Genomic DNA, 19823 nt, shown 5'->3' with positions numbered 1-19823 from the left:
GTTGGCATAGGCCTCTAAAAAGTTAGAAGTAGGTTTAAGATTTTGATCTATGCCCAGTCCTCTATGAATGCTCCTCTCCAGAAGTGACCCCAGTTTAAAACAGACGCTCTACCTCTTCTCTGTCGTCAGACAGGCTTCGGGTGGCTAGAAGGCTCCCCCGCTCCCCCATGCTGGCTGTCTTGGGCTTGACCGTCCGGGTTCGGGAAGGACCGCCGGTCTTGACCGCTGTGCAATGCCTTTTGCATCCACAGGGCTCGGCGAGGGGCGCAGCGGCCAGGTCTGGGCGGCGGCCATGCCAGACCCCGCGGCGCACCTGCCCTTCTTCTACGGCAGCATCTCGCGTGCGGAGGCCGAGGAGCATCTGAAGCTGGCAGGCATGGCCGACGGGCTGTTCCTACTGCGCCAGTGCCTGCGCTCGCTGGGCGGCTATGTGCTGTCGCTGGTGCACGACGTGCGCTTCCACCACTTCCCCATCGAACGCCAGCTCAATGGCACTTACGCCATCGCGGGCGGGAAGGCGCACTGCGGCCCCGCCGAGCTCTGCCAGTTCTACTCGCAAGACCCTGACGGGCTGCCCTGCAATCTGCGCAAGCCATGCAACCGGCCGCCGGGTCTCGAGCCGCAGCCCGGGGTCTTCGACTGCCTGCGCGACGCCATGGTGCGCGACTATGTGCGCCAGACGTGGAAGCTGGAGGTGAGAACACCGCCCCAGGGGCGGGGCCTGTAGAGGATGGCGGTACCCAAGCGGGAGGGGTTCGGGTGGGATGATAGAGCAGAGGTCTTGCTGGCTCGCAAGGTCCTCGGAGACACTGAATTTGGAAGCAAAAGGGGTTGGGACCCCAGGTTGGGGCCATTACTGGATGGAGGACTTGGAGGCTAGGGCTTGGTGCCCTTGTTGGCAGCTGGTCTTGCACAGTCTGAGTGATGCTGCTGTGAGACTCGACCATCTATGCCAGATAAAAGATGGAAGTGCCCTGTGGACATGAAGGGGCCAGAGGCTTTGCCTGGGGACAGGCCAGAGAGGACCATGCACGTGGTGGGCTGGTGGCCGATGGGTACTGTGGGCTGTAGCTCAGTCTGCATCTTATCAGACAGAGCGATTGCACAGGATATTGAAATTGATGCTCTTGGATCTGACCTAGAAGGCGTGGCCTGGCCTCGGTTCCTCCTTTGAGTGGATTGGGAACGAAACCTTGGGGATGACCGAAGGTGCCCCCTAAAGCCTGCAGACAGACGCACTGTAGGGGTTCTTAGGGTGGGTGCATCTTATGGGACGTGTGACCTCTGTCCAGAAGATTCTAGAAGCAGGTTCTTGTGGTCATGCATTGGGCCATGCCTACAACACTCAACTTCTCCCACTTCTGTTTCTCCAGGGAGATGCCCTGGAGCAGGCTATCATCAGCCAGGCTCCACAGGTGGAGAAACTCATCGCCACCACGGCCCACGAGCGGATGCCCTGGTACCACAGCAGCCTGACACGCGAGGAGGCGGAGCGCAAACTCTACTCAGGCGCACAGACTGACGGCAAGTTCCTGTATGTGGGAACTGAGGTTTTGTGTGGTGAGGGCTGGGGCTTGCTGGCTGGGATACTGGGAGTCAGGTGGGCAGACTTGAGTGTGTAGGTGTAAAGCGAATGGAAATTGGAAAGTGAATGTGGCTGTGCGTACATGTGCTGAGAGATTTTTCATAAGTTAAAGTCCCTGCAGAGTCGGAAAGACTCCAAAGTTGGCCCACTAGGGTTGAGCCCAGCTTTTGCCACCTGCTGGTTGTGAGCCTTGGGCAGTTAGATAGATTTCTGCCTGCCTTAGTTTCTTCTTTATTCGACCAATACTTACTGAATTCCTGCTGGGAAATGATATGAGCCAGACAGACGCACTTGGGGTCATGAGGCAGGAAGTTATTAAAACACAGGCTGTGTCAGATGGTGGTGAGTACTGTGTGTGGGTGAGGAGGGCCTGGGATGCTGGATTAGATGGCCAGAGGAGGGTTCCTGAGAAGGCAGTTTCAGATTAAAGAAACAAAGGAGGTGAGAGGGGATTTCAAAAGGGTTGGGGGTAGGTCATAGTTAAGCCCTAGCCTTAGTATGCCAGGGGCCCTTGGCTCAATTCCCAGTACTAAAAAAAACAAACAAAACAACATAGAAGGGAATTTCACAGCTCTCAGATGCAAGGCGTTCTTGGCAAGTGCCAAGATCTGGAGGCAGGGATTTACTTGGAATGTTGGAAAACCATTAAGGAGGCCAGTAGACCTGGAGCCATTAGTGATGGGGAGGGTGGGAGGCTATGAGTGCAAGGGTGTGGCCCTATTGAGTGAGGTAGAGGCCTTAGTAGAATGTTGAAGCAATTCCCTTGATCTGGCCTGTAAATTACTTCAGCACCTGTCCCCAGAGCAGCAGTAGCATGCACAAGACTACATCAATGTCAGCTTTTGCACGATGTGGGTAAACATGGGTCTGTACTTGTCTAAGTCACAGCTGGATTACAGACTCCCTAGAATCTGTTACTGTGACAAAATACCTGAGGTAAATACATTTATCAAGAGAAAACGTTTGTTTTGGCTTAGAGTTTTAGAGGTTGCAGTCTACAGTCCATTGGCCTCATTGCTTTGAGCCTATGTCAGGGCAACACATCATCATGATAGAAGTGTGTGGTAGTACAAAGCTGCTCACTTCATACCCAGGGGCATATACAGAGAAAGAGGAATGGGTGAGTTTCCATTACCCTCTTCAAGGACACACCCACAGTGACTTAAAGCCTTCCTATTAGACCACATCTCTTAAAGTTCCATCACCTCTCAAAAGAGTTATAGGCTGGGGACAAAGTCTTTAACATGTGAGTTTTGGGAGGAGAACTTTTCAGATTCAAACTATAACACTCCAAGCACACTGAAGACAGACAAGATGGTAGCAATCCTGAATTTCATCCATGGAGCCCTTATCAAATTAAAGAATTCTAATTTAGTGTTCTTACATTTTACATGTGGGAAAACTGAGGCATAGAAAAGATAAGCAACTTGATCAGGGTGACATAGATTGTGACAGACTGTGTGTGTACAGAGGGATGGTGGGCATGGTGTGTATGTACACAGGGATGGTGGGCATACTATGTGTGTGTACACGGGGATGGTGGGCATGGTGTGTGTGTACATGAGGATGGTGAGCATGGTGTGTGTGTACATGAGGATGGTGAGCATGGTGTGTGTGTACATGGGAATGGTGGGCATGGTGTGTGTGTGTACACGGAGATGGTGGGCATAGTGTATACATTGGGATGGTGGGTGTGACTTTTCTGTGTAAATATACACAGAGATGGTGGGTCCCTGTATCCTTCCATGGACAGCCAAGTCCATTGCTGAGTGTACCCCTGAGGACTGGGTACTCCTGAGGATGACTCTATTCCAGTGGCTAGCAAGTATCTTACCATGGGCAGCTGTTGAGGAGCAGGCAGTTCCTATGGACAGGTGACCCACTCCCTTGGCTGAGTATCCACTGTGAGTGAAAAGAATTCCTCTAGGAAAGGGTTCATGTCTGCCTTTGAACAGCTGTGTTTCCTGTACATGTGTGTTTCCTGCACACCCAGCACTGCCCTCTCTGCCTTTCACCCTATGGCTCACCATAAGGTATGGAAGTCTGGTGACACCTGACCTTGGTCTCCCCATTCCTATTCCTTCTTCATGAAGCTCTGGGTGTGGAGCCCACAGTGTGTGTGTGTGTGTGTGTGTGTGTGTGTGTGTGTGTGTGTGTGTGTGTGTGTAGATAGAGAACTAAGGCACAGAAAAGCCCCCCTGTGGCTGTAGGGTGACACCCATCCCTCTTCTTCCAGGCTGAGGCCCAGAAAGGAGCAGGGCACCTATGCACTGTCCCTGATCTATGGGAAGACCGTGTACCACTACCTCATCAGCCAGGACAAGGCGGGCAAGTTCTGCATTCCTGAGGGCACTAAGTTTGACACACTCTGGCAGGTAGGCCAGCATGGTCCTCGCTTTGAGGAGACACTGTGGTGGGGTGCTCAGTTCCTGGGATGGCGAGGAGGCCCCATCTGATGCCCCTCCCCACAGCTGGTGGAGTACCTAAAGCTGAAGGCAGATGGGCTCATCTACTGCCTGAAGGATGCGTGTCCCAACAGCAGTGCCAGTCCTGCAGGTGAGTCAGTTGGAGGTCGGGTAGGGGCAGGCAGGGAGGCCACAGGCCTGTCTCCTACCCTCACTATTTCTTCTGTTCCCCAGCGGCTGCTGCACCCACTCTTCCAGCCCACCCATCTACATTCACCCAGGTGAGCCAGTAGCATCTCAGTGTTGAGGACTTGGGATGGGGTAGATGGCCCCCAGGGAGGCTGGGATGGAAAAAAGGTTCCTATGGAGAGGAAGAGGATCTCTCCCAGGACTGTCCCTGGGGAGTCCCCAGCTGCATGGGTCTCATGAGGGGACTGCATCTGACTGACTGCTGCTGACCTTGTGACTTTAGCCTCAGAGACGAGTCGACACCCTGAACTCAGATGGATATACCCCGGAACCAGGTGAGCTGGCAGAGGTAGAGGTGTGGGTGGGCTCATGCCCAGCTGAAAGCAGGGTCTCTGGCTGGACTTTGGGATTTGGCAGAGGAGGATGAGACCAGGCCTGAAGCCGTTGATAGGGTCTGCCTCATGCACAACCATGCCTACACCAATCATGCCTGCCCATGTGTCTGTATATGGTAGTGTGTACTGACACATGGTATAGTACATGTACAGGACACCCTGAGTCTCCCATGTACAGACACACATCTGTAGAGCACCTACTGGGTACAGGTTGCATGCCCAGGTCCCTGTAGATGTGAGATCATCGAATCCCCTGACAGGCCATATGAGGCAGTCATGGTGACTTTGCTCGTTGGACAGGCTGGAAGGGGAAGACAGGCAGCTCTGTGAAGTCATGCAGCTAGTCATTGACAGAGCTGAGATTTGAAACTGGGTAGATGGGTTCCAGAGCCCATGTACTTAGGATGTCCTCAAGCAGGTACTCACATGGTTAATGTCCACATGTGTACATGGCTGCTCATCATCAGAGGCCACCCAAATGTGAGGTGCATACACTGACAGGTAGGCTCACTGAGCATACATATGGTGACATGTGGATACATACCTCTAGAGCCACTTGCAGATGTGAACAGGAGTGGATGCTAATATGCACATGTGAATATACACAGGAACATAGGCTAGGGAGATGACTCAGTCAGTAAAGAGCTTGCATACAAGCATGAGGACCTGAGCTCAAATTCCTAGAATGCATGTAGAAGCTGGGTGTGGTGGTACACCTATAATCCCAGCTCTGGGGGTGAGGAGCAGGAGAGCCACTTGGGCTCACTGGCCAGTCAGCCTAGTCAAACTGGCAGCCTCCAAGTTTAGTGAGAGGCCCTATCTCAAAACACAAGGTGGAGCATGATAGAGGAAGACATCTGACATACACATGTTTATATCTTACACGTGAACACCATGCATGTCCATGCACTGTGCATGCTCTGTTGGGAGGGGGCACATCATGGCCTATGGTATGTGTCTGGTGCTGAGCTTCCCCTGGCCTCTCCACTACCCTACCCCCTCCTGTCCCTGCCCCTGGCCCTGCCCCTGACCTGGGAGTGTATGGCTGTGTGCCCAGCGCGCCTAGCATCCCCAGACAAGCCACGGCCGATGCCCATGGACACCAGTGTGTATGAGAGCCCCTACAGCGACCCTGAGGAGCTCAAGGACAAGAAGCTCTTCTTGAAGCGTGAGAACCTCATTGTGGCTGATATTGAACTTGGCTGCGGCAACTTCGGTTCAGTGCGTCAGGGAGTTTACCGAATGCGCAAGTATGAACACTCCTGCTGTGGTGGGGGCATCATTGGGGGGGAACAGTGGGAGCCGGGGTATGTGTCTCATGACAGCCTGTCTGAGAAGTAGACTCTGGGAGGGGATGTGACATTCTGGGAAGCTTGGGAACACCTGAGAGGGAAACACTGGCCTATGCCAGGGAGGATTTGGCTAAGCTGTTGTTACAGCATAGGGATCAGACACAGGGAGCTGCAGGGGGCTGCCCTTGTTCCCCTGTGTTGACAGGCTGTGGCATAAAGGCTACTCCTTTGGCTGAGGTAGTTCCAGGCAGCCGGGGATCAGGTGCATTGGTTCTGATGTGAGCAGAGAGCCAGAGGGCCCATCATGCAACACAGGGGAGAAGAGAGCTAGGAGAGGAGGACATGTGCCCAGTTCATGCTGTTTCACGTGTGTCACCAACCATGCACCTGGGCAGGAAGCAGATTGATGTGGCCATCAAGGTGCTGAAGCAGAGCACGGAGAAAGCTGATAAGGATGAGATGATGCGCGAGGCCCAGATCATGCACCAGCTGGACAACCCCTACATCGTGCGGCTCATCGGCGTGTGCCAGGCTGAGGCACTCATGTTGGTCATGGAGATGGCAGGTGGTGGTCCCCTGCACAAGTTCTTGATTGGAAAGAAGTGAGTGTATGTGGCTGGACATACATGTGGTTGGGGGCTGGGCCACTGGGGGAAGAGTGCACCCCGACCCTCATCTGATGGAAGGTGCACACCATCCATGGTCTCATTCTGATCTCTACTCCTTCACGGACACACTCATGCCTGCCCTATGCAGACCCTCACACTCTACTTGTACTGCAAAATAGAGCTGCTGACCCACAGTTTCCCCACGTGGTAATGGGCTCTGTGTTGGGGGCTCCTGTGGGCATTTAATGAGCTGATGCTTGTAAAGTGCTTAGATAGCATCTGGCACTGCTAGTAGGAGCTTTTGACATACCGGCAACCTTACTGCTGTCCAGATTCTCTGAGCCATACTCTTGCTGCATGGGGAAACTGTGGTGGTCCCTATGACCTAAAATAGGGCCAGCAAACTGCAGTACATGGTTTGCTTTGTACTGCCACTTTGTTCCTTCTCCTCCTCCTCCTCCTCTTCCTCCTCCTCCTCCTTCTCTTCCTCCTCCTCCTCCTTCTTCTTCCCCTCCTCCTTCTCCCCTCCTCCTCCTCCTCCCCCTCCTTCTTCTCTTCCTCCCCCTCCTCCTTCTCTTCCTCTTCCTCCTCCTCCTTCTTCTTCCCCTCCTCCTTCTCCCCTCCTCCTCCTCCTCCCCCTCCTTCTTCTCTTCCTCCCCCTCCTCCTTCTCTTCCTCTTCCTCCTCCTCCTTCTTCTTCCCCTCCTCCTTCTCCCCTCCTCCTCCTCCTCCCCCTCCTCCTCCCCTCCTCCTTCTAATTTACTTGCTTTTGAGATAGGGTCTCTGGTAGCCTATGCTAGTCTTGAACTCATTATGTAGCTGAGGATGACCTTGAACTATTGATCTTCCTGCCTCCACCTCCTGAGTGCTGGGAATACAGGTATGTGCCACTATGCCTGGTTTTTATGGAGTATAGGGGATGGAACCCAGGAATTTGTACATGCTGGGGGAGTACTTTCCCAACTAAGCTATCCTCCCCTAGTCCTCTGGTTTCGTGTTTTCAAATGGTTATAAAAGAGAACAAGAGGCTGGCACGGTAGCACACACCTTCAGTTCCAGCACTCCGGAGGGGTGAGATCGAGGTCAGCCTGGTCTACAAAGTGAGTTCCAGACTACTGGCGCTACAGGGAGATCCTGTCTCAACAGACAGACAGACAGACAGACAAACAAAAGAAAGAAAACAAAGACTATGTGACAGAGTCCACAGGTGACTGGCAAAGGCTAAAATATTTATGAGTTGACTTTTTTGGAAAGTTGTGTGGCTTCACTTGTGTTCCCTGAGATCCCAAACTCAAACTCCACTAATCCATGCTGTTATGGCTGCACATGCCTTTACAGTGTGCTTAGGACACACATGTGGCCATTGGCCAGGTATCTGCTGGGCAGTTTTTCTGTGACAGGAACTATTATAAGCACTTGAAGAGACATAAAAACTTCCTGTTTTCTGGTTGGAGAAGAGAGGTCATAAATAATTATGCATTCTATGGAAAAAAGAATTGAGCAGGCCAAGGAGGCTGACAGTATCAGATGCAAATGAGGTTTGAACAAGCTGAGGGAGAATGCTAAGCACGGATGGGGCAGAGCATGAGGCAGAGGGCGCAGCCTGTCCAAAGGTCCCGGGAGGGCAGAGCCTGGTATGGTGGAAGAGCAGGGGAGGGAGCTGATATTGGCACAGAGAAGGGCCTTGTGGGCCATGGGAACTTGAACTTTTACCCTATGCACCAGGAGGTTGTGAACTGAGGGTTGGGACCCCAACTCGGGTGTAGGAAAGACAAAGCTCTGGGAAGCAGCAAGCACTAAAGCCTGGACAAAGCCTACTGTTTTGGTACAGGAATGATGGGGTCTGGATCAGGGTGGCTGAGGCAGGCATGGGAAGAAGAAGATTTTAGAATAATGCCGAAGGCCAGGCTGCCAGTGTTTGCTGACAAGCTGGTTGTGAGTTGCTGGAAGCAGAGCGGTAAGATGCAGCTGCTGGAGAAGATGGGGTCATGGAGTTGGCTGTGGGTGCTCACACGTGTGAGCCTGCGTTAAAGGTGATTGGTCTGGTTTAGCTTTGAGGTGTCCAGAAATCATCTTCAGGGCACATCCAGGGTACGGGCAGAGGTATAAGCTTTATCAGGGCCTGCGAGTGATACCTATAGCACCTAGACTGGATGAAAGCAGATGTTTAACCTGTTTTATTCCCAGCTGGGTCCCCTGCCCCATGCCTGGCATACAGCAGTCAACAAGTTGCAAGAAGTCAACAAGTCATTGTGGTACTCTGATGGATGGGTGGTGCTCAGGTGGTGGGTCAGAGACCCCTGGGTTTTGCTCCCTGGGAAATAGGTTGATCTTTCCTTCCCCTCCACCCCAGGGAGGAAATCCCTGTCAGCAACGTGGCAGAGCTGCTGCACCAGGTGTCTATGGGGATGAAGTACTTAGAGGAGAAGAACTTTGTCCACCGAGACCTGGCAGCCCGAAATGTCCTGCTGGTCAACCGGCACTATGCCAAGATCAGCGACTTTGGTCTGTCCAAGGCTCTGGGTGCGGATGACAGCTACTACACGGTGAGCCCTGTTCCAGTGGCATCCAGGTGGAGGTGGCTAGTGGACCCAGGGTCCCTGAGCTCTGTCCTAGCATCATTGCTCCTTCCCAGGCCCGCTCTGCAGGGAAGTGGCCTCTGAAGTGGTATGCGCCTGAATGCATCAACTTCCGCAAGTTCTCCAGCCGCAGTGATGTCTGGAGCTTTGGGGTCACCATGTGGGAGGCCTTCTCCTATGGCCAGAAGCCCTACAAGGTAGGCGTGGGTGGAGGCAGGCAGCGGTGGCTGGAGAAGGAGGGGCCAGTGTGAGGGTCCTGGTTACTCACATGTGCCTTTGGCCCTGGCCTGAGCAGAAGATGAAGGGCCCTGAGGTCCTGGACTTCATCAAGCAGGGCAAGCGGATGGAATGCCCGCCAGAGTGTCCGCCTGAGATGTATGCACTCATGAGCGACTGCTGGATCTACAAGTGAGTGCTGGAGATGGGAAGGGACCTTGTCAGACAACCCTTGAGTCCCCTGGCAGGAGGTCCTTGTGCCCAATGAATGTCATTGTAACTCTATTCAAAGATCTGCACCCATCACAGCCTTTCCAGCACTCTACCTTGAATCCATCTTGCTTGACTGCCCCCCCCACTGGCCCCTGCAATGCTGCCATGGCCCTGGCTCTGGTCCCTGGGTTCTAGCATCTAAAACTCAGTCCCCCACTACTCACCTCCCAGCACATGGATTCTACAGTACTATCACCTAACATGTCACCTGAAATCTAAGCCTGGGATGATTCTCCAGTGTTTAATCCTCAGTCCATATCACCCAACACTAACCATCTACTCCCTCAGAGAGGCTACCACTGCAGGACAAACACTAAGCATACCCAACTCCTGTGACTCTGTCTTGGTGAATCTCAATCCCCGAGCACCCAACCTCCATCACACAACTGTAACAAGACCCAAACAAGCCATTACCCCATTCCACATTTGATACTGCATGAACCAACCTGACCTTGACTTTGAAAAAGTCCAACCAACAGACAGGAACGGGTCTGTCTATCCTATTCCAACTTATGTTAATTTAGCCTCCTTTAGGAAACACCCAATACACTGAAGATCAGTACCCAGAGGCTAACACCTAGCATATGCCATCATAGTACCACCAACTGTCCAGTCTCCACAGGTCAAACCCATCTCTTGGGCTCTAACCTCCATTCTGAGCCACATATCTGACCCCATTAAGCCCACTTCTGGCTTACATACATCTTGGCCTCTCCTCGCATATCTGGTAAGGCTACATTCAGTATTCCAGCTCCCTGTGGACAGTAGTTGTCACTCTAACTGCCAATGCAGTTTCCTGCATTCTCCCAGGCAACTCACCCTGAGTTGCTAAGGCAGCAGCAGCTCTACTTGTTTTAAAGGTGGGTAACCCCTCAATTCTAGTGCTCTCACACCCGGGAGACAATTCTCCCTCACTCAACAGCCCCTGCTTCTCTGACCCTTGAAAGTCTACCCCAGCTCCCCATCCTCCAATCCTTTCTGCCTTCTGGCTGAAGTTTGGTTCTGGGTCTCCCTATCCCTACAGGTGGGAAGACCGTCCCGACTTCCTGTCGGTGGAACAGCGCATGCGGACCTATTACTACAGCCTGGCAAGCAGGGCTGAGGGGCCCTCACAGTGCGGACAGGAGGTTGAGGCTGCATGTGGCTGAGTCCCAGCCCCACTGAGCTTGTGGACTCCATACAAACATTTCTTCCTCTGCCCTCAGTCCTGCTTTAGGATGGGCTGTGGTCAGGGGTACCTGAAGCCTCAGGCCCACAACTGTCTCAAATGCTCTACGTGGTTCTCCTGTCCTCATTGACTGGGGATGGTGAAGGTAGAGCTTTTGCATTTTGGTCCCTCTTAGCATCCACTGGGACTCTGGGTTGAGGGGGTGTGCGCTCCCAGGGTCTTGGCTTCCTCCTGATTCTGACTGGGAGCCTAGGAGCCCTCCTGTGGCCAACATCAATAATTGGAATAAACTCTACTTCTTTCTGCTTGAGTGTCTTAATCTTTTACTGGCTGAAGCCAGGAGCCTGGAGAAGGGGTCCATTGGAAGGACCTGGTGAGAAAAGTCTGAGTAATTTCCTGTGTAGGTCATGCCCTATAGTGACTCCACAGAAGACAGGGTCTGCTTTTTCACTTCCCTGCAGTAGGAGTATCTCCAGGTGAATGAGGTCTGGGGCAGAGTGGGAAAGGGAGGCGAGGTGGATGTGAATGCCAACGGCCATGTGTACTGCTGGGTCTCAGCTTCCTTGAATGGATTGCATGCCAAGGGCTTGGGCATGTTCATGAGAGTTGCACACACCAAGATCACCGGGAGTGGTTTTTACTGATGCTCCGCTCCAGCACCAGCCACCTGGAACAGGTTTGCAAAGCCTCCTTACGTGGTCCTGATACCCAGCCTTCCACTCAACTCTGCTTCCATCTTCCTCCCTGGGCCCAGACAGTCACAGCTGTGGTCACAATTTATCACTTGATACCCCAAGTGCGACGTCAGCCCCTCTCAGAAGTCCCCAGAGTTGCTGCCTCAGTTACCCCACCAGGGATATTAGGGTGTTCGAGGGCAGAACCCAACAGGTAGGGTGGAATGGAGCCAGGATTCTGGTGCTTCAACATATTCCCTCATCTGGGATCGGCTCCACCCTGGCTCCTTTGGCCAAAGTGACTGGTTCAGGGGAGGGCATGTGTCAAATTCAGAGCCAATGAGAAGTAGAAGATTTGCTATGGATTCTGGGAAGGCAAACCTAAGTGTATTTTTCTGTGGCAGGAAACCAGGAGCTCCGGAAAACCTGTCATGGTTTTATGGGGCTATGGGAGAAGGACTTGTGTGGGAAGGAGCCCCAAACCTTGGTGACACATAAGTACGTTGTCAAATCAGAAAATTAATACCGTGACAATACTGTAAGTTCTGGTACAGAACTTATTTGATTTCACTATTTACTGTTTAGTTTTAATTTACATGTAAGCCTAAACTAGTAATTTTATTACTTATCCTTTAATGAATTTTATATTTTTCAGGGAAGTTCATTAAATGCTCTAGGCAATGCCATACCCTCATTGGCTCAGTGTTGGGCTATTGTTTTCTGAGAAATAAAGATTTGGAAATGGTTGAGGCTCTTCAATCCTTCCCAGACTGAGTTTTCCTATAGTTAGATTCAAAACAGACAATCAGGTCCATCTTAATTGGTAAGATAAAGTTCAGGAACTTGAATTAGTTCAGTTTCATCATTCTGTATGGCAACTTGGAGATTCAAAAGAATTTTTCTAAAGATTGGTTTTAATTTTTATTCTCATGTGTATGTGTTTGTGTATGTGTGTGTATGTGCATGTGGATGTGAGTACTCACAGAGGCCAGAAGAGGGTGTCGGACCCTCTGGAGCCAAAGTAACAGGTGCTTGTGAGTTCCTCATCATGGATGCTGGGAGTCAAACTAGGTTGCTCTGGAAGAGTAATAAGTACTCTTAATGGTTAAGAGGGTTGGTTAATCTCTAACCCTTCCCTTTTTTATATTTAAAATTTAAAACAAACTATGTGTGGTGGCACATGCCTGTCATCTTAACATTTAGGGAGTTGAGGCAGGGGGACCACAAGTTCTAGGCCAGCCTGGGCTACATAATGAACACCCAGACAGACAAAAAGTCCAAACCAAACTAAAGCAAAAAATTCCACAGCAATGCCTTGAAAATAATGAAATAGATATACGTTTTCATTGGGAAGTGCATGCATTAGTTCACACACAAGGTGTATCACAGAATGTATAAATAATATTAAAATGTAAGCATTGTGGGGTTGGAGAGATGGCTCAGTGGTTAAGAACACTGGCTGCTTTTGCAAAGGACTCAGATTTAGTTCCCAGCACCTATGTGGCAGCTAACTGTAATTCTAGTTATAGAGGATCTGATGCTTTCTTATGGCCTCCGAGGGCAGTGCACTATATGGTGCCCTTATATATGTGTGGACAAAACACTCAGACACAAAATAAAAATAAATTTTAAAATTTTAATAAAGGAAAAAATATCTCAATGGTATGATGTAGTGGCTCCAGAAATTGTACGATTTGCAAATAATTTGTTTTATTAAAATTCACTTGTTATTGGGTTAATGATATACACTATTACATAAAATAGTTAAGACACTAAGTTTTTTTGACTTCTGCTTCTTTTATGCTCATTATTATTTGTTTTGTTTAGTATTAAAATGTGTTCAGTATATGGGGAATGGTAGTATGGCAAATGTTTACGTCCTTTGAAGAAGGTGCAGTTCCAAAATAAGACCACAAGGTGGCGGCATCGCACAAATCAAGGCTTACTCACGTCCTCGCACAGCGCCCTTCCCTCTCTTTCAGGCCAGAGCTGCCGTCAGGCTCTTCTCTGATCTTGGAAGCCTTCAGGCCTGTTACCTGCAGCCAGTTCACTCTAGGTCTTGCAGGATTGTTCCCGCAGCAGGTCTGACTCCTGTCTCACCATCCTCTCCCAGGGTTGCTGGCTCTTGTCTTTGTATAACTTCCCTCTGTACCCAGAATTGCGTTTACACTCACATTCTGCTATCCCCTTGGGAAACTCATATTGTGGTTACAGATTTAGCCTCAGTTGCCCTTGGGGGCAAGTTATGTAATCCACTAGGGCCTCTATTTCTTTGATTGGGTTGGCCGGAAAGAGGAGGTAAATTTAAGGCAAGGAATTAAAAAATCTGAAAGGTAATGGGAAACTGTGAAGGATTTTGAGAGGAGCCCTGGATGTTTATAGAGGAAAGTCTCCTTTGCCTCTTCACCGGCTCCCCTGCCCCCAGCCTGTCAGCTTTCTGTCCCACTCTCTGTCCCCATTCCTCCACTCACCCTCCCCAGTCCTCTTTGCGTCTGCTTTGGACTTAACAGCTTTCTCCACTGTCTCTTTCCCTGGGTCTCTGCCTTGAAGGTGTCTGTCTCTCTGGTTTCTGGCTTTTCTGTCCCTGTCCCACCTGTCTGCTGTCATCTTCATTGTCGGATCTGCCCCCATCCTTCTCAACTCCAAGCTCCCTTCTCAACTCTCCTGAGCTCTCAGGTCCCACATCCTCTGCCACCAAGGCTCTGAGAAAAAGGAAAGGACCTGCCTTGGGGTGGGGGTGGGTGTCTAGGATAGGCCCACGGTGGGACATGCAGTGCCAGCCCCCAGTGCTGTCCTCCTTGTCCCTTCCCTGTGTTACCTGTGGCCTCTCTTCCTCAGTATCCCATAGCTTTTCCTTGTTTATTTATTTTTATTTTATGTGTAGGAGAGTTTTGCCTGCATGTGTGTAAGTGCACCTGTGTCGTGCAGTGGCCTCGGAGGTCAGAAGAGGGTGTTGGATCCCCTGGAACTGGAGTTACAGACAGTTGTTAGCTGCCATGTGGGTGCTGGGAATGGAACATAGGTCCTTTGGAAGAACAGCCAGTGCGCTTAACCACAGAATCATCTCTTCAGCCCTCCCAGGCTTTTTCTTAACCCCAGGCTCTGAGTCTTTTTTGTTTTGAGAAAGGGTCTCACTGTGTAGCTCAATCTGACCTGGAACCTGCACTCCATCTGCCTCAGCCTCCTGGAGAGTCTGGGCCTGCACCTCCACTTAGGCTCACAGCTGGGTTTACACAATCATTTGTGAGGTGCTGTTAGGGCTTGTGGTGGAACCCCAGACTGGGTGGGTCACCACGGACCAGGTAGGTCTGGTGGTGGCATAGCTGTAGGGAGAGTTGTCTTGGACATGGGCTCCAGGAGAGAGTCTTGAGGACTGTTATTGGGGTGCCAAACATGTTGAGGGTCTGACCTATGCAGATTCAGCTGTTGAACAGATGGGGTGGAGGCTGTGCACGTCCCACTGCTCCTGAACTCTAGCGGCTGGTCCATAGGGGGGTAGTTTCTCGGCTACAGCAGTGGGCTGCTCCTGGCCTGGAAGTCTAGTTGGGTTTTGAGACAGTTGCTGGGGACTTCCAGTTGCTTGGGGAGGTGGAGTCAGAGCCTGCTGTGAGAGGTCAGTGTGTGCAGATGTCTGGCTGCTGTTTGCTGGTCTGATTGATGTGCATGGTGTCTTGGGGTGTGGTTGGTGGTGACATTTCCCTCTCCCTTTCTCATTTGTTTTCCCTGTGTGAGTATGCAGCTGTATTAGGTGCCTAAGAGCACTGGGCCTTGATCAGATAGGAAGAAGTGGGGCCTCCTGTTCCTCCCCAGGAGAATAGACAGCCCTGCTGGCACAGAGGGCTGGTGTTGCATCCCCTGTAGTTTAAGGCTAAGCCTAGGAATTGCAGCTTTCACAACCTGAGTGTTGGGGCCTAGAAGTCTCCATGTTCTGGCAGGTGTAAGGGTTTTTCCTGGGGGTCAGGAGGTTGTAGGCATTAGGAGATGGGATAGCCTTGCAGGTAGATATCTTCAGGGAGGCTGGGAAGAGCACTGGGCCAAGGGAGCAGTCTGTGCAAAGGCCCCCAAGGCTTGGGGAAGAACCCCAATGTGTCTGACCGAGAGTAAGGCTGTGGGCAAAGTTGGGGCCAGGTCCTGGGAGAATTGGGCTTGTGTTCTGAGCTAGTAAGATGTCCTGGGGCTGACATGGATGGGGCACTGAGCACACAGCAGCCCACATCCCACATGGGTCCTGGGTGGTGCCTGGTTGGACCCTCCCATGGAAGCTGCAGTGCCCATTGAACCTGAAGGCCCATGCTGAGGCTTAGTCCCAGTACTCGGGAGGCAGAGGCAGGTGGATCTCTGTGAATTCAAGACCAGCCTGGTCGTCCAGGGCTACATATAGTAAGACCCTGTCTCAACAAACAAAATAGAACAGTGGAAAAGGTGCTACAGAGTGAAAAAACAAGATGAAAATCTGTTTAAATAATTAAATAATTAAGAAAATATTCATAGGTGCTGGAGACATGGCGCAACGCGAAGAGCACTGGCTGCTCTTGCAGAGGACCTGGGTTCTGTTCCCAGCTCTCAGTCTCCACAGTTGGGCGATAGGCTGTGTTCCTAGTTCAACAGAGCTTTCTACTCACATCTGTATTTCACTGCCTAAGCTGAGCCTCCTGCTGCCTGAACCTCTCCATGCGTCCATGCCCAGCTTCCCTTTCCACAGCTGTTTCCCACAACTGTCTCCCACACAGGAGCTGTGGCATGTGGCCCTTGCACTCCCTGATTAAGAAAATTATTATTTCTAAATATTTTATTATTTTTATTTTATGTGTATGAGTGTTATATGCCTGCATGTAAGTGCACCCGTGTTGTGCAATATCCACGGAGGACAGAGAGGCTGTTACAGACAGTTGTTAGCTGTCATGTGGGTGCTGGGATTTGAACTTGGGTTTTCTGCAAGAACAACCAGTGTTCTTAATGGCTGAGCCATCTCTCCAGCCCTTTTTAAATTGTTTTTATTTTATGTGTATGAGTATATTGCTTGCCTGTATGTAAGTGCACCCATATCATGCAGTGCTCACAGAAATCAGAAGAGGGGGTTGGACCCTCTGGAACTGGAGTTATGGACGGCCGTTCTGCCATGTGGGTGCTGGGAATCAAAGGTGGGTCCTCTGTAAGTCAGTGCCCTTAACTGCTAAGTCACTTCTCCGGACTTTGCACTCCCTGATTAAAAAAAAAATCTTTCCTGACAGCAGTTAAGAAACATCTAAGTTTTAAAATTTTAAAATTTTTATTTATATTCTAGTTGTATGAGTGTTTTGCTTGTATGTATGTTTGTGTACTCTTATATGCATGCAATGCCTGTGGAGGCCAGATGAGGGTGTTGAATTCCTTGTAACTGGAGGGAGCAGTCATGAGCTGCCATGTGGGTGCTGGGAACCGAAACTTGGTCCTCTGCAAGAGAAGCCAGTGCTCTTTAACCACTGAGCCATCTCTCTAGTTCCCTCTCCCTGTGCCCCCTCAGGATCTTACTATGTAGCCCTGGCTGGCCTGGAACTTGCTATGTAGACCAGGCTGGCCTTGAACTCACAGAGATCCTCATGTCTCTGCCTCCCAAGTACTGGGATTAAAGGTATACGTCACCATGCCCAGTGTAACTCAGTCTTAAACAGTAAGCACCCTCTCAGGATGATGCCCAGACACAGACCTGCAAGACACAGAAAGTGACAGAATGGACCTGCTCTCCTCTGCTGCTTGTCCTTCAGGAGTCATATCAAAATCCCTCAACTGGATTTGTGGCTTGTGAGAACTCTGGGCTTGTCCTGTGGGTAGGGCTGTCAGCTTCTTCCACCAGGGCCATTTGCTTTACTCTGAGTAAGGCTTCTGTTTCCTTTGTCACTCACCGGGGACCCTGGCTGGACATCACCCTTCTGTTTCTCCTCATTTGTCATATCATCTCCTTTGTGAGTTCTGATGCTTTTCCACTCTTCCTCTTTGGACTAGAGTATGTTCCTTGTTATTTAACCCTTCTCATTCACCATATCACATGGAGACAAAATCTCATCCATCATCTCTCCCTAGAATCTAGTCCCCCCATATCTCTCTCTATAGTCTATATGTATAGTAGACCCAGCTGACTTGGAACTCACTATGTAAACCAATCTAACCTCCATCTCACAGAGATCCACCTACCTCTGCCTCCTGAGTGCTGCTATTAAAGGTCTATGCCATCACACCCTAGTCTCTCTATCTATCTATCTATCTATCTATCTATCTATCTATCTATCTATCTATCTATCTATCTATCTATCTATCTATATATCTATATATATATCCCCAGCTGTCCCAGAACTATGTAGACCAGGCTGGCCTTGAACTCAGAGATCCGCCTGCCTCTGCCTCCCTAGTGTTGGGATTAAAGGTGTGCGCCACCACGCCCAGCTAGTCTATATGTTTTAACTGGAGAATTTAGTCCATTTATACTCAATGTTACTATTGACAGACTTGTTTCAGTCATTTGGCTGACTTTTTTTCTAATTGTTTTGAATTTTTTTTTCTCTTGTTCATCTTTGTGGTTTCATAGTTCACCATGTTGGTAATGACTGATTGTTTTCCATTTATTTTCTCTGTATACTCTTCTAGTGCTGTTTGTATTTTTATCTTTCTTTTATTTCTGGATGTAAAGAGTCCTTCAAGAGTCTCTTATAAGGCTGATCCTCTCACCATGAACTCTTTGCTTGTCTTAGAAGTTCTTTATTTTTCCCTCATTTCTAAGATATAGCGTTTTTTGGGTATAATAATCTGATTTGACATTTATTTTCTTGTAGGACTTAGAATCCGTTTTTCTATCCCCCTCTGGTTTCTGTCGACAAATCTGCTGTTAGGCTGATGGGATGCCTTTACATGTGACTTGGTACTTTTGTGGATTTTAGAATACGTTATCATGCATTGTTTTTTTTTTTTTGCTATTATATGCTGCAATAAACATTTATCTCCTCATGTCTACTTGGAGTTCCATTAGTTGTCTGTGCACAGATGTCTATACCTTTCTGGAGATTAGGGAAGTTTTCTGCCATTTTTTCATTGTGTAGATTTTCTGTGCTCTTCACTCCCCCTCACCTTCAGGTATTCAGACGCTTTGTGTGTTGCTCACCACTGACCCCTTACCTCGTGAATGTTCCTTTCATTCATTCATTCCTTTAAAATTTTTTTTTGGTCTTTGGTTTACTTTGGCTTTTAAATTTTGGTTTTCGATTTTTATTATTTTGGTCTGACTAGTATATTCAAAAAGATTTGTCCTTGGGTCAGTAAGGTGGCTCAGTGGTAAAGGAGTTTGCCACCAAGCCTGATGAACTTTTAATCCCCAAAGCCACATGGTGGGAGGAGAGAACTGATTTCCCAAGTTGCCCTCTGGCGTCCACATGTACACTGTGGCATGTATGCCCCTCCCCAATAAACAAACAAGAATGTAATTAACAAAGTGCTGTCCTCAGGGTTAGACATGCTGTCTTCTACTTGAGTTTATTGCTGGGGCTTTCACCTGTGTTTTTTTATTTGATTTTTTTTTTAAGCTCTTCATTTTTTTTTAAAATTTATTTTTATGTGTGTGAGTGTATTGCCTGCATGTAAGTGTACCCATGTCATGCAATGCCCAGGGAGGTCAAAAGAAGGCATTGAATTACCCTGGAACTGGAGTTATGGATGGTTGTTAGCCATCACGTGGGTGCTGGGAATTGAACCTAGGTCCTCTGTAAGAGCAGTCGGTGCTCTTAACTGCTGAGCCATCTCTCCAGCCCTTAGTTCTTCATTTCTAAAATTTGTTTCATTCCTTTTCTGTGGCTATGAAAATTTATTACTACTGTTTCCATTATCAAAGTTTATGATCTTGGTCTTTCCTTCTTGCCTTTGTATAGGGCCACAACAGATACACTGGCTAATTTACAGCCTCACAGCAGGCTCTAGGAATGCCACCAACTTGACACATGACAAAATTCAGTCACCAGACTACCGTTGTCTCCACAGTGATGTTCAAACAGCTCACTAGGCACAGAAGCTGACTTTCTTGCCATTCTTGATTAGCTGCACTGGAAACACTTCCCGATGGCAGAACTTCGCTGGTTGGCTTCAGTCCCTACTTTCCCCAACAGAATTCTCTCTACATGGGAAGCACTTCTAAAAGGGTGCATCCAAGGGGCTTTTTTGTGTTGGCCATGCCAACCTCTTGGTGACAGAGGGCTTCCTAGGTGATACCTAAATGAAACCCTTAATCCAGCTGACTCGTAGCACATTTTGGCCAATAGGCCAGTCAACCTCCATGTTTCCTTGAGCCACCTTGCCTGCTGATGCCATGGGTCTGACCCAAAGAGTTTGGTTTTCCAAAATATGCATTTTAAAAAAAAATATTTTATTATTTTATAAGTGTATTGCCTGCATGTATATAAGTGAACCCATGTTGTGCAAT

General features: G+C 49.5%; 1 protein-coding gene across 1 annotated transcript; it reads left to right on the top strand.

The window, feature by feature from the left end:
• Nucleotides 1–283: 283 nt before the first annotated feature.
• Nucleotides 284–10980, top strand: LOC103738088 (tyrosine-protein kinase ZAP-70). Its single transcript, XM_008837903.3, has 12 exons — nt 284–694; nt 1374–1534; nt 3822–3960; nt 4057–4141; nt 4225–4271; nt 4463–4514; nt 5632–5824; nt 6262–6468; nt 8827–9019; nt 9109–9249; nt 9348–9460; nt 10566–10980. The coding sequence occupies exons 1-12, from the start codon at nt 293–295 to the stop codon at nt 10687–10689; spliced, it is 1857 nt and encodes a 618-aa protein (XP_008836125.1). The 5' UTR covers nt 284–292; the 3' UTR covers nt 10690–10980.
• The last annotated feature ends 8843 nt before the right edge of the window (nt 10981–19823 follow it).

The sequence above is a fragment of the Nannospalax galili genome, unplaced genomic scaffold, assembly GCF_000622305.1.
Source record: "Nannospalax galili isolate Female #2095 unplaced genomic scaffold, S.galili_v1.0 scaffold1311, whole genome shotgun sequence".
Lineage (NCBI taxonomy): Eukaryota > Metazoa > Chordata > Mammalia > Rodentia > Spalacidae > Nannospalax > Nannospalax galili.
Note: the sequence above shows the minus strand (reverse complement) of the source record. Positions and strands in the feature narration are given on the sequence as shown.